Raw genomic sequence first — 13415 nt, 5'->3', positions numbered from 1 at the left:
AATACTTCCTGTTCAAAAACAGTAAAGCAAATCAAATGCAAACATTTGTCATTTCAAAGAGTATGAAATATGTCTCTCACTTGAAACACTTGAATGAATGTCCTCGACAACTGCATGAATGCAGCTAGACAGACCACATTTGGCAATTCTGTAAATTTAGCTTGAGTGTACAGCACTCTCTAGTGGAAAGAAAATATAAAACAAACAATTAATTACATTTATTTATTTATTAATTAACATTTATTTTTAATGTCAAATATTTCTTGATTGTTTTGTCTGGAATTATTGTAACTTGGTGCAAAAAGTATATAAATATGAAAAAGTCAAATATTATATAAAAGAAATCCAGGTATACACAACTGGATGTCCTTTTAGGAGAACATTTGAGGTGACTATAAATGTATTAAAATCCAACATGTTAATGTCACCCCTTAAATCTACATGTAGATTTAAGATTTATCTTACCTTTTATTAATTGACATTAATACAACAGCAACAGGCTTTGTCACTGGATTCCAAACCCTTGCTTTCTAGCACGATAAGAAGGGCTTTTGCATGAACTGTCTGTTTTGTGTGAACAGTTTTCATATAAAACATTTACAAAAAGACCTGTGAGTAAAATATCCACATTACTTAAACAACATTATCCACAAAGAGGTGTGTTTTAAGACATGCACGTATGCCTGAAGCCATTTCTGGAACGAAATGAATATGAACATTGACTACTCCAATTTGTCCAGCAGCAGACGAATGTCTTCTTGGCCACGGTAAATTCTCTTCATTCCCCTTGGAAGATAACGGCAGGATGAAAGGTTGAGGTAGCTAAGAGCAGTCATCTGGCCAATGACTGGCCTGCAAAATAAAGTACACATACCAATTTATTTGTTGTGAAATCCTTGAAAAGATAGTAATAATTGTAAACTTGCAGTACTCAGAATTTATAAATGTGAATGCTTGATTCAGTTCTGCATGCCTGCTGATTGTCTTTTAAAAGGTTACGTTTACAGTTTATTTGACTAGTAGAGTTAAGATTAAAAACTATACATTGAGTACCTGAGGGCAGGTGGTGTGATCCTGGTCCCACTCAGGTTTAGTGAGCGCAGGGTATCTGCCTCTGTGGCCTGAGCAAGGTGACTCATCGCTATTTCCAAGTCCTCCTCTGTGAAGAGCTGATTTGCGATGTCAAGCTGTTGCAGTGTTCGATTCCATTTCTGGGTCACCATGTGAAGCCCTTTTTTAGGTGATGACAACGTGACATTGCTGTTGAAATACTGTCCCCAGAACAGACATTCAAGCTCTGCCAAATCACAACAAAGGAAGTTGGCGTTAATTAATAAATGAGTTTTAATGCAAATTCAGATCACTGATATTGTGAACATTATTTTTTAATAACTATACATTTGTACAAGAGCTCAAAGAGTATTCAGTATAAAAAGCAGAGCAAAAGTAAGAATTTCTATGACTTCAATAAATGTTCATGTCATTGTGGATTAAATATAAAAATACCATACTAAGTGTTTACTTAATAACCCCAAATTGACCGTAAGGTAAAGTAGAGATTGCATGAGTTAGGCCTACCAAGACAGGGTAGTGTTGCGAGACCGAATGGTGTGATTCGAGAACAGCCTCGCAGGTCCAACACCCGCAGCCTGGTGGAGCCAAAGAGGATATCCCACAAATCTTTGTCGGTCATGTAGGAATAAGAGGTGGTTGCGATACACAGCTCTTCCAATAACGGGAAGCCTAATGTTGAATCTGCACCATTACGCATCATCTTATGCAGAGGTCTGACATTCAGCATCCGGAAGGTCTGATGGGAAGTCGAATAGATTCATGGGTAAACGCGGCGCCCACACAGTATACGGATTCATCATGCACTGACACGCAACATGAAAAGTGTGAAATGTATCACTGACAATAGACAAGATAGAATTTAGGGCTGCAATTAGCGAGTGTTCTTATTGATTTATCTGCCCATTATTTAATACATTAATCATTTGCTTATAAAAAATTTCAGAAAATTGGGAAAAATGTCCATTATATTTGCCTAGAGCTCAAGGAGACATTTTCACATATTTCGTTTTGTCCCCACAACAGTCCAAAACCCAAAGATATTCAGTTTACAGTGATATATGACAAAGTAAAGCATCGACTTCTATATGCTTGAAAAATGACTGAAACAATGAATTTATCAAAACTAATTACCAATTAATTACAAGACGCAATAACTTTTCTGTGGATCGACTAATCAATTAATCGTTTCAGCTCTTAAAGCATTACACTTCATACGTACACAAGAGCTTAAAAATGTATTATTTATGATGGTCAGTTTTTTCATTTAGCAGCAATCAAGGAAACTACAGAGCCCGATACATTAAACATAATAACCATCGCAATTCAGACACATTTACATATAGTCACAATAGTCACATTGACATAGAGAAGTGAAATATTAGTTTATATTAGAAATATTAGTTGTTGACCTTCAGTTTAGGGCATGCCATCTGTAGTGCCTGGATGCAAATTGGAAGTTCACAGCCTTTACTGTCCAGCTTTGTGTTGACCTCCAACAACTCCAAATCAGGACAGTTTCCCTTCTGAAAAGACAAATATGATATGTTGAGTGTACCAAGTTTATCTGTCCTTCATAGCTTGGGCTGTGTGTAATGCATGCAAAAGACATACAGTCTGGAGAGAGAAAAAGTAGGGGGGGCTTACAGTGATGGCAGTCAGTAGTCTGTCATTCTTTAGTCCATGAGTGAACAAAATTTGCTTGATCTGGATCCCATGATTTTCAAGGTACTCCAGGAGTCCCTCAACCTGAAACTAAAACAAACACAAGTTTAGGGCTGAAACAATTCCTCGAGTAACTCGAATAATTTGTTTACTAAAAATCCTCGATGATTTGCCTCGAAGCTTCGTTTAATTAATGTTACCGACGTTGTATCGCTCACGGTGTTTCCGCACGGAGGATTATTACTGTCGCACACCGGGCTGACGCTGCTTGCGACACATGCCATGAAGACTGATTACAAACTGAACAAAGACCGTAAAGGTTGAGACACACCGACCAGACGGCCGACCCTCGGCAGAAAAGGCAGTTGGACTGATTAGTCTCCCCGAGTTGGTCAAAAAGTGCCTCAGAACACACCAAACGACGAGACGTAATACGTCTCCATAACAGCAAGCGGCTCTAATCTGTATTGTCGCCCAAAAATGAAAACCGCCAGCGGATTGGACGAACGCGTCACGTGGGTCTGGTTTTCCGGAAATTCAAAGACAGACTGTCATGGCGGCTTGTTCAGAATACGATCTCATATTATACTAAAATAGTTCACCGAAACGTGTTTCTGAAAATATTTTAAGCTGAATCGGTCTTCATTTCAGATCGACAAAGGTCAGTTTAAAAGATTTTCGTCAGATTTTGAGAGACTCTAGTCACGCTCATTCCACTCCCCGTTCCCAAGTTAGCACTCCACCAATCAGATGGGTCATTTGAGTCCGACTGCCGGCAGTGCCCGCCCTGCCAATTATACATGTCAAATCGGCCAAAATGAAGGCCGACGGCCCCTTGGACGGACGACGGCACTGAACAGACTTGAGTCACTGCCCTCGCCCAGACTGTCCGACAGCCGATTATCGGCTTTGTGTGTCTGGACCTTAAGGGGCTAAGAGAAGAGACAGGCTGGAGAAAACGACAGAAAGTGTCCAAAGTTTGGACTACCAAACCAACTACCAAAATCAAAGACAAGAAAATATGTAGCGGTGACCACAATTTGATCTAAAGAGTCGACTTGTTGACTATCCCTTCGGAAAAACAGCTGATTGTTGCGCACCATTTTCTCTTACTCTCTCTCTTCTTCTCTCTCTGGTTCTAAATTTACCTCTGAATACTGGAGATCCATGCTCTGCAGAGACCGGCTGTGCAGACCAAGGCTGTGGAAGGCTGTCGCTGTCAGGCCTGTACAGTAGGAGAGCTTGAGGGAGTGAAGCTGAGGACAGAACTGCGACACAACCTAAATTTGATCACAGCATATGCCAGAAAAAACACACGGCAAATGTAAAATGTGTTGATAAAAATGGCAACCTATAATTTATCAGACAAACTTTAGTAAAAAAAACAAAAAACAAATAGAATGGAAAAATGGTTCTCTTATTTTAGAGCAAAACTTTAGTTTGAAAGTCTTCAAACAGCCTATTAGCACTCAACTAGCAATTACTTTCATTATTGATTCATCTGCTGATGCACAAAACAAAAACAATAAAATGATTATCAAAATAGTTGCCTAATTAATTTTCCATCTGGTTGGTTAATTGGCTAAGTTTTTGTGTTCAGATGCTTATGAAACAATAATAAAAAATAAAAAAAAACCATCTAATCTTGATGACATACCTCTACTGCATAGGTAACATTCTTTGTCCAGTGACAGAGAGAGAAGTCTCGTAGCTGAGAGAATCTAGAGAACAAGCAGTTTATTTATTTTTCAAGATATAAAAAAAAAACTCAAGGCCTCTAAGCACAAAATGAATACAGTTTGCATAATGTATATGTAAAAACCTCATCATAAAACTAATAACACAGACCTGTTCTGTGCCAGCCAGTTAAAAGTGTCCTTAATCTTCTTCTCAGTTTTAGGTAGCTGAGTTTTCCCTGGTGCAATCCAGCAGTGACCCACAGTCACTTTACGCCACAGGACCGGACTGGAGGCAGCAGCGTTCCACAGACGACAAACTCTGCCCACCCTACACCAGAAACACAGAAGTAAAAAATGTATTTAGTTTTGAGTGGAATTTATGGCACAGTGCTCCAGCTGGTTGATATCATTGAAAATGATATGATGATATATAATATCTATATATTCTAATATCATTCACATTATTTTCCTTAATAACTGAATGTGAATATTTGCTGTTTTTATTGGTCTTCGTCAAATTGAGCTCCGTGAAATTGTGATGGCCATGTTTTGCTATGTTCTTGCATTTAATGGCCCAAATGATTAACGGCAACAAAACTCTGCGGTTTAAACTTTTGTGAAAATAAGCATTATTCGCAGTTCTAATCATGATATAGCAAATGAATACAGAATAATTTCTAAAATAATGAAAGTGATGTTGAATTCAATAAAAGGTGTCAAACTATTATGCATTAAAACAGACAAAACTCTTCCCATGTATAAATGTATTTTGCAAGTTTAAATACAGCTTTAGAATCATTAGGACAACATTTTGTGAAGCTATAACAGAATATGATCATATCGTCATACGTTTCCACTGAAAGTCGACATACGATAATATTGAAATAAGGGATCTCAGAGTCCTATACGCTATATCTCAATCAGGACATAGTATAAATGTTGTATATGTAAGTATACACTAAGCTACACAATCACATGTGATTATTACCTGCATAGGAATGGTACAGCGCCATCTTGGACAACCACCATCTGAAAAATACTGATTAGCACCTCCTCAGGAAGACTTTGACCCCATCTGTGATCTGTTGCGTTCTGCAGCATTAACAAATTAGTGTCCTCTTTTTCCTTGGCAACTGGATTATTTGCCAGTTTAGGCTTGGCACGGACTGTCTTTTTTTTCTTAATCTGATTAGCTTTTAATTTTACTTTAGTTAGCTTCTTCTTTTTGCTTCCCTTCTTTGGGGGAGTCCATGCTGAACCATCATACTGAGAAGTAGAACTTGATATGACAAGAAGCATATCTTCCCCTTGATGGACAGTGTAGCCAAGCTGGGCAGGCCTGGAGACTCTTGCCTTTTTATGCTTCTTGGCTTTTGCATTTGCAGGCTTACCAGTGGTCCTCTTAAAAGAAACCTTTTTTGGCTTTGGTCCATCTTCTTGACCTGATGTATTTGATGTGCTTGGTGCAGTGTCTTCTCTTTTTTCACTGTGGGTTGAAGCCTCTGTTTCAGGGGAATCCATTGTGTGCTGCTAACTTGTCTTAATCGCAAACTTCATTCAAAGAAAACCAGATGTTGGCTGAGAGGTGACATAAAGGCATCTGAAAAAAGAATCACAAAAACATCAGTCTGTATGTGTGGTGATTTATTGTGGATGATAATATTATGTACACATCATATCATGCAGCAGAGTGGATGGGGAGAAAGTAAATACAACAAAATAACTCGTAAGATCAATCATATCTAGCGTCTAATTTACAGTACACCAAAAATCTACATTAATCATGCTAATGTCACATTGTGACTGAAATACTGACTTTGTTAAGTATATTGTGTAGAAGACTGAACTACAGGGGATGGTACAGCAGAATCCTGCACTGCACATCATTTCTTATTTTTTCCCCTTCAAATTAGTTGAGCTGCTCTTCAATCTTTCCATGTACCACCTGGCAACAGCACAATCACCATCATGTACCCCTGGTTGGGAATCACTGCTCTACTAACTACAATAAAAGTAATCGTTTTCAAACTGTGTTTTCTATCTGAAAGCTGCGTGCGCTTCCTCAATTGTTTGTAAACGGAAGACCAGACAGTCACATCATGGATTGTATAAAGTGAGAGAAAGACTATCGAATAATTAACATCAACTATTGAACAACGTTTTTTGTGGCGTGAAATACAAACTAAGCATTTACACAACATATCATCGATGGCAACGTAAATTTGTTTGCAAGCTAGCTAAATGAATCAAATTGTCTGTTAACGTTAGCTAACGAGCTAAGCTAAGGTTAACGTTTTACTCATACAATTAACTTACGTTAACACTAATTAGTTAACGAGTCGCCATGTAACATAACGCCACTGAACATTGGCATAACAACCGTTTCTGTGTTGACAAATAATACTATTAACACAACGTATTTCGTTGCTATTTTGCGTTACCTGCTGATAGCATAGACAGTATATGGGCTGCTAGTACACCAAAACCGACCAAACCAATTGGCAACCTCCAACCTCAGTAGTAAACCCACAATGCATTTCACATACCCTCTGTGATTGGGGGAGACCTCGACAACAGCCCGCCTTCTGTAAAACTATCCAATCACCGAACAGAGCCCACTGTTTAGAGTCCACCGCACTTTGTTGTGAGGTTGAGGAACGAAGACGAGTGACGGCGGTGTAACGTAGTTAGTGGGTAAGAGAGTACGCTTTAAATGCTACCGTTTGTACATTTGAAATTATTTGTAAATGCTACAGCATGTAGTACAGCGCTTCTGATCTGGTATTTTACACGGATTATTGTAGTACAGTAAACTATTTCCTGCATGCAAAGTTTCTGCTAACACTAGCAAATTGCTCCCAAAGCTAACATTAGCATGCAGGAGTAAGTTAGTGCACTCGTTTGCAGATGCAGCGATAATGCTTGTATTATCTGCTCACAGTTAGAGCCAGTAAACCGCAGAGATCGTCTTGGTGTTTTTATTAATATCAGAATTTTATGGGAAAGAAAGAAAAGTCTTAGTCTTCCATGGGCAGACGATTTCCTGCATGGATTGGACCCCCAACTCCCACAAGGTTGAACCAAATAAGATCGATGTACACTAATTTTCCAGTTGATTAGGCAATGTTATTCCTTTCTCATAAATAATGCACTCCAATACAACGTCCCTGCAATAAACCCAAGGTTATAATGTTCAGGTTTTGTAGAAACTGTTTTGGTGGCTCTAGTCTATGGTGCTGTTGTACTGTATTGTGAAACAATGTGAGGCGTTTGTTGATATTGTGTCCACTCTATAGCAATAAGAGTAGGCTTAGTGTTAGAAACACCTTAGTACAACATAATACAATTCAACACCACCACCTAAACCATTGGAATGAGTAAAATGTTGTTGTTGTCTTTTTACATCTCATTGTCTTTTTCAGGATAGGAGTTACTTTTCCTACAGAGCCTCAGTATCCTAGCAGAGCTGTTCAAGGGGAGACATTTTTCTGCAGGGGTGCATTCTACAGGACAACACTGAAAGTATGACACTTAATTATGTTCTGTTTCATCTCCTTACTCATTCAGGGGCACACACGCTGACTGAAAATAATAAATATACGTTTATTACTCGTTGCTAGTGTCATGATGCAATTTTGCCTAACTTTATCGTCTTTTCCATTGTGATGGATTGATACATTTGTAGTATTAGCATTCAGATTCGTTTACTCTGCTTGTCAGGATTGAATGAGGGTAAATGAACCCTAAGGCATGGCAAACTGATACAAAAATAGCTATAATTAACTGTAATACATAGATAACACTTATAGTGTGATGGTGGACATTATGAAACACAAGTCATAATTCAACTGTACAATCATACTGTACACAATGACATTGACTTTCTTCTTTAAGTCGTTATTCTTCTAGATGCTGAGGATTGCAACTTTTTTTTACGGTCTCTTTTTTTAACACAGCACTCAATGGAGGAGAGCCAAGATTTCTCCCTTTGTGGTAAAGCGGCTGTAACTGAAAATAATTTGAGTAAGTAAAATGGCCATGTACTAAAGCTGTTATTCTGATGACTATGACCTAAATCTCTATATAATACATGTATTACTAAACAGTTTAACAGCAATTAAAGGTGTGATTGGTAAGACTTATAAAACTAACTTTCTGTCATATTTGCTGAAACTGACCCTATGTTCCAGTAGAACTAAATGAAGCAGGTAATAAAAAATAAATCCAGCTCCTCTGGCACCACCTACAGCCTGTAGTGCGTTTTGCAAAAATCTACCGCTCCCTGTTCAGATGCACCAATCAGGGCCAGTGGGGGTGTCTAACTGCGTGTCAATCACCGCTCATGCACATGCATGCATTCATTCTCCCTTGTGGGGGGAGGGGCTTAGGAGACAGTTTTGGGCTTTAGCAGAAAGGGGGGAGGGACTGAGAAGTTGTCAATAGGCTCGTTCGAGATGAACTGCGCCTCGCCTGTAAAGTAGACGAGAGCAGGCGGCAGCAGCGGGGGGCGGGGACAAAAGTCCGCTCTCAAGTCGGACAGTTTTCCAGCTGACTCCAGCAGCCTTCAGGATGAACAGGAAGTGACACAAACACAGTGGTCCGTTCGGGTCCGATTCCAATTTAATAAAATGTTATCAGACCCATATATCAGCTCCTACACAGTCTCCAGTTGGTTTTATTATGACAGAGTAGCTGTCAAAATTCTCTACATGTGATCTGTTGCTGATTTTAATTAAAAACAGACTGTAGATGATCTGTAATCTGAACAGATTTAGTCTCTCTGACTTCTAAACATAACTATCAGCCACACAACAGGTGTTCTGTAAGGAATAAGCTTTTAAATCAGACAAATCGCAGTTAAAATCCCTCCGATTCAAAATCAATAAAAAGTTTATATAAAACGTCATCATGTTGAGTCGATTCTGAACCAATCAGCTGTTCGATCAGCTGAGAGGCCGGCGTTTCCCAGCATGCCCTGGGTCCACTTGCGTCCACCTGGCTCTTGCAGTTGGTGAAAAGCAACTGCGCTGCCTGTGTCTCAGAACTGCGGCCGCCTTGGTCTCGTGAGATTATCGTTGCCCACGTGTGCATGACGTCAGAGCAAGTCGGGATCAAGTCGGACACAAATCTAACCGGCATGCATTGGGCGCCGATCGCCGGTGATCGATTCTGTGCAGATCTGGCTCATCTCGAACGAGCCTATTGTTAAAAAATGTTGGCTATGTCCTGGATCTTCACAATCTTACCTACAGCACCTTTAACTAATTGTGTTTTTATAGCATAATCCCCATACTTTGCATCTTCAGTGGTTACATTGCTATTCATCAGAAAGCACAAATAAATACATGTAATCCAGTTCAATCACAGGTTTCCCTTAACCCTTGTGTGGTCCTTCGGGTCCCAGTGACCCGAAGGACCACACAAGGATTATGTACTTCCCTTTACTTTGTTGAGAATTGCTCTCTAAACCCTGTTTCTTGTAAAGTAAGTAAGTAAAGTTTATTTCTAGAACACATTTAAACACAGTTTAAGCTGACCAAAATGCTGTACAAACAAGAACTAAGGTGCTGTATTAACCCTTGTTTAGAGAGCAATTCTCAACAAAGTAAAGGGAAGTACATAATCCTTGTGTTGTCCTTCGGGTCACTGGGACCCGAAGGACAACACAAGGGTTAAGCAATTCCCACCTCCACCCATCCTTTCATTAAAAATTGTAAACTCGCCTCTTTGTCAAGCACTACTTTCTGCTCACTTGCCACCTTTTCTGTTTTTTAGGAGATGAGTACTATTGGAAGCTTGTTGCAGACTTCATTGGTGCTCAATCGGGAGAAGGACTGGAGCTGGAAAACGCACCATGCAAGAACAGAGTGTTGATTCAAGTAGGACTTATGAGAGAGGAAAATAATTTTCCATGGCTTGCCGTTTTAGATTGGCTCAAGAAAACTTTCCCCAGTCATCAGTCAGCTGACTTCCGTCGTTTGATTGAAAGAGGCATCGCGACAACCTTGAGTCTGGGAAGTATTGCGAGGCGGACTTTCTTGGAATCAGACGTCAACTTTAACTTTGTTGGCCCAATATGTGATAGCATCGGAGTTGAACGACAACATCTTTTGGAAATGAGGGATTTTTCAGAGCGAGCGCAGTCAATCGAAGTCACAAATGGATTGATTCTCGAGCTATGCAACTTTGTCACCAGGGAGCGAATTGCACCAGTTGTTCTAGTTACTTGGCTTATAAACTTCAACCCTGAGTTTTGTAAGAATGGGGACACTCAAAAGGCATATAAAGTCCTTAGAACCAAGATAAAAAAGTTAAAACAGTATTGCCGCAATTATGAAACAAGGAGTCACAGGAGAAATGCAGCGATGGAAAATGTGCTTCAAAGTCCATTTGAACTGGTGCGGAAAAAAATGCCACGATTAATTGCGAAGAAACGCATTAAAAAAGACGACCCAATACATTACGAAAAAGTTACAATCAAGCAGGAGTACGAGAGCTATGAAATCATGCAAGATGAGGAATCTGAGATGAACAGGCTGAAAGATGTCTCTATGCACGATGAAAGTGATGAGGATTTAGATGAGTCCAACAGTGAAGACGAAACCTCAGATAACAAAGAAGAGGCGCTGACCCTACTTGACATTGCAATGGTGTCTGTCCAAAAGATGTCAAGTGTGTACGGTGGAAAAAACGAAGCATGCAAGCAAGTTTGCTTAGATCTCCTCAAAAATCAGTATGCTCTAACATGCAGGGAGCATCCAGCCATGTCAGAATTTGAGAGACAACTCGACACATTCAGCGAAGACATTTCACTTGTTTATCCCGCGGTGTTTTTAAACTGCAACGCCAACTTCCTCGTTGACATGCATGATGCCGTGGAGAAGCAGATCATGAACTTTGAAAGAGAGATCACTCTGTCGATGGGAGAGAAACTGGGCCGCGACAAGCTTCCAAAGTTCAAGAACTTTGTGAATTTGTCAGAGAGCGCCACTTCACGCTACATCCACATGGCTTGTGATATCTTAAGCCCGAGCACCCGTGACACGCAAAACTACAGGAAACACTGGGTAGCTTTTTGTGAGGAAAAAGGTAATCCATCCAGACTTACGACAAACCAGTCAAACCGATTCAACAACTACTTTGAAGCTGCAGCGGGTCTTATCCACCATCACAAAGAGATGGCTCTTTTCTTCTCTGATTTGCTGTCAATGAACAACGACGAATGCCCAAACATTATTCTGGAGTGTGTTGCCGCTGATGCTAATGATTCTGTGATACAGAGCCTTGTATGTGTTCTTGCCATCGTCTACTGCAAAATCCTCGGCCCTTACTGGCAGCTTCTGAAAAGCAGAGGAGAGTACTCGCTCTTCAGCCAGTACATCCTCTGTCTCTACCAAAAGTACCTCGATTGGTCCAAAGATCCTTCAACGCTGCTGGAACCTGAAGGGGCCACAAATGTTTTTTTGCAGTTCCCATTGCAGGAGAAAACCTTTCATGGAGTGTTTCATTTCTGTGGCCAGTGGCGCACAAATAGGGACCTAATCAGAGCTTGCTTGAAGAGGATAATAAAGGTGATTGCTGCTGTCACTGAGGAACATCTGAAGGATTTCCTGCCAGGAGGACCATTTTCTCAAGTTCCTTCACCAGATTTGAGCTTGAAACTTGTAGATTGCACATTCTCTGTCTTGATGGCAGAATATCCCTCCAGCCAGGCGTACCCTTACAAGAAGGAAAAAACTCCAAAGTCCTCCAAACGCTCTTACAAGAGCTTGGACAGCTCTCAGGAAGACGATGACCGATCCGGTTCATCTGACGACTATGGCTCTGATGAAGCTTCCGGTTGGCAAGCTAAGAAGAATACACACACCGGCCAAAAAGAGGCCTACAGTCCTCCGATGAAGAAAGGTATCGGTAGTAAAAAAGAAAAGGCACCAAAGGTACATGAAGAGCTTGAGGAGAACATGGATAGGGATTACATAATCGCTACAGTGAGCAGAAACGGAGGGCCATGCAAGTCACAGCAGGACGTCGACAAAATGCTGCTGCGTTTCGACGGAAAACCCAGAGCTGAGAAACGGGAAGCGATGCGTTGTGAGATCTTGTACCAGAAAATGATACTAAACAACCCAGACCCAAACTTGTATTGTGATTTCCACAACAGCACACAAATGGTGTTAAAGCTGAAGCTCGCACTTCCTCGTGTTAAACCTGGGTACTCTCTTGTTTGGGCGCCTAGAAAGACAAAAGCAAAGCCTGTGTTCCAAGACGCAACAGATGCTGCAACTGGTTACGGTGAAAACAGCCACACATGAGAGCTTTCACTGCATCTAAAAAGTGTGATGTGGAGAGATAGACAATACTTATGTTAATGTAACTTCCTCATATGATTTTTTTCATTTACAAACCAGTCAAAAATACACACAATGACCTCAATATTTCTGCACAAATACAATAATGTCAGATGAGATAAAGATGAAAAATGACAAGAGCTTTCTCTGTGTGCCCATTCGACTGTTGATTACTTGTTTTCCTACATTCCTTCTTTATTCTTGTGCACTAATTTGCTTAAGCTAAGTAGCCAATTAAATGGATTCCTCTCACCGTTTCAACATGTTGAATCTGCTGGGGGGAAAAACGGCGAGTAGCAAAAGGCAACTTGGACCCATGGCCAACAGTCTCCTTGGTGTGTCAGCACCTTTACTGTATTTTTAATGCCAATAGATGAGGTTTGGTTTTTGCGGCCCTTACACTTTTGATATGGTTGCATGATGTGCATGGTGATGTATTGTAACAAGGCTTTTCTAGAAAGTTAGCCGCTTTTTTATTTTTATTTTTTCTTTGCTGAGAAGTAATTTTTTTATGAGATTGTACCCATTGAGATCATGCAGAAGTCAGTTGATAACCACTGCTGGCTTAAACTATATTGTATGAAACTCTGACAAAATAAACATCTTTGTTCACTTATTTTTGTCAATCTGTGTGATATAAATAGAAAACGTT

The 13415-nt window shown here is 40.1% G+C and overlaps 2 protein-coding genes across 6 annotated transcripts; one reads left to right on the top strand and one right to left on the bottom strand.

Moving 5' to 3' along the window:
• Positions 1-208: 208 nt before the first annotated feature.
• On the bottom strand, positions 209-6949 carry fbxl6 (F-box and leucine-rich repeat protein 6). Its single transcript, XM_039819248.1, has 10 exons — positions 6857-6949; positions 5404-6015; positions 4585-4743; positions 4394-4457; positions 3885-4016; positions 2719-2826; positions 2484-2597; positions 1579-1810; positions 1054-1297; positions 209-852 (listed from the first exon to the last, which is right to left on the bottom strand). Exons 2-10 carry the CDS (start codon positions 5934-5936, stop codon positions 723-725), a joined length of 1716 nt encoding a protein of 571 aa, XP_039675182.1. The 5' UTR covers positions 5937-6015; positions 6857-6949; the 3' UTR covers positions 209-722.
• LOC120570736 lies at positions 4682-13379 on the top strand. 5 transcript variants are annotated; one of them, XM_039819245.1, is made up of 4 exons: positions 4682-4762; positions 7838-7937; positions 8372-8438; positions 10191-13379. In XM_039819245.1, the coding sequence occupies exons 3-4, from the start codon at positions 8378-8380 to the stop codon at positions 12725-12727; spliced, it is 2598 nt and encodes an 865-aa protein (XP_039675179.1). In that variant the 5' UTR covers positions 4682-4762; positions 7838-7937; positions 8372-8377; the 3' UTR covers positions 12728-13379. The 5 variants fall into 5 exon arrangements, with proteins under 5 accessions (XP_039675179.1, XP_039675180.1, XP_039675178.1 ...); XM_039819246.1 differs by lacking the exon at positions 4682-4762 and adding an exon at positions 6691-7109 and having other exon boundaries at positions 7843-7937; XM_039819244.1 differs by lacking the exon at positions 4682-4762 and adding an exon at positions 6691-7109.
• Positions 13380-13415: the final 36 nt, after the last annotated feature.

This window comes from Perca fluviatilis, chromosome 13, assembly GCF_010015445.1.
Source record: "Perca fluviatilis chromosome 13, GENO_Pfluv_1.0, whole genome shotgun sequence".
In the NCBI taxonomy this organism is placed as follows: domain Eukaryota; kingdom Metazoa; phylum Chordata; class Actinopteri; order Perciformes; family Percidae; genus Perca; species Perca fluviatilis.
The sequence above is the reverse complement of the archived record's forward strand: the minus strand, read 5'-3'. Positions and strand labels throughout refer to the sequence as shown.

Excerpts from the sequence above, each read along its gene's own strand:
- fbxl6 (XM_039819248.1), bottom strand. The coding sequence starts at position 5,936 with ATGGATTCCCCTGAAACAGAGGCTTCAACCCACAGTGAAAAAAGAGAA. Across the intron at positions 4,744-5,403 it reads GCTGTACCATTCCTATGCAG|GGTGGGCAGAGTTTGTCGTC; the intron begins GTAATAATCACA and ends TTTCTGGTGTAG. Across the intron at positions 2,598-2,718 it reads GACTACTGACTGCCATCACT|AAGGGAAACTGTCCTGATTT; the intron begins GTAAGCCCCCCC and ends TTGTCTTTTCAG.
- LOC120570736 (XM_039819242.1), top strand. The coding sequence starts at position 7,443 with ATGGGCAGACGATTTCCTGCATGGATTGGACCCCCAACTCCCACAAG. Across the intron at positions 7,938-8,371 it reads TCTACAGGACAACACTGAAA|CACTCAATGGAGGAGAGCCA; the intron begins GTATGACACTTA and ends TTTTTAACACAG. Across the intron at positions 8,439-10,190 it reads TGTAACTGAAAATAATTTGA|GAGATGAGTACTATTGGAAG; the intron begins GTAAGTAAAATG and ends TCTGTTTTTTAG.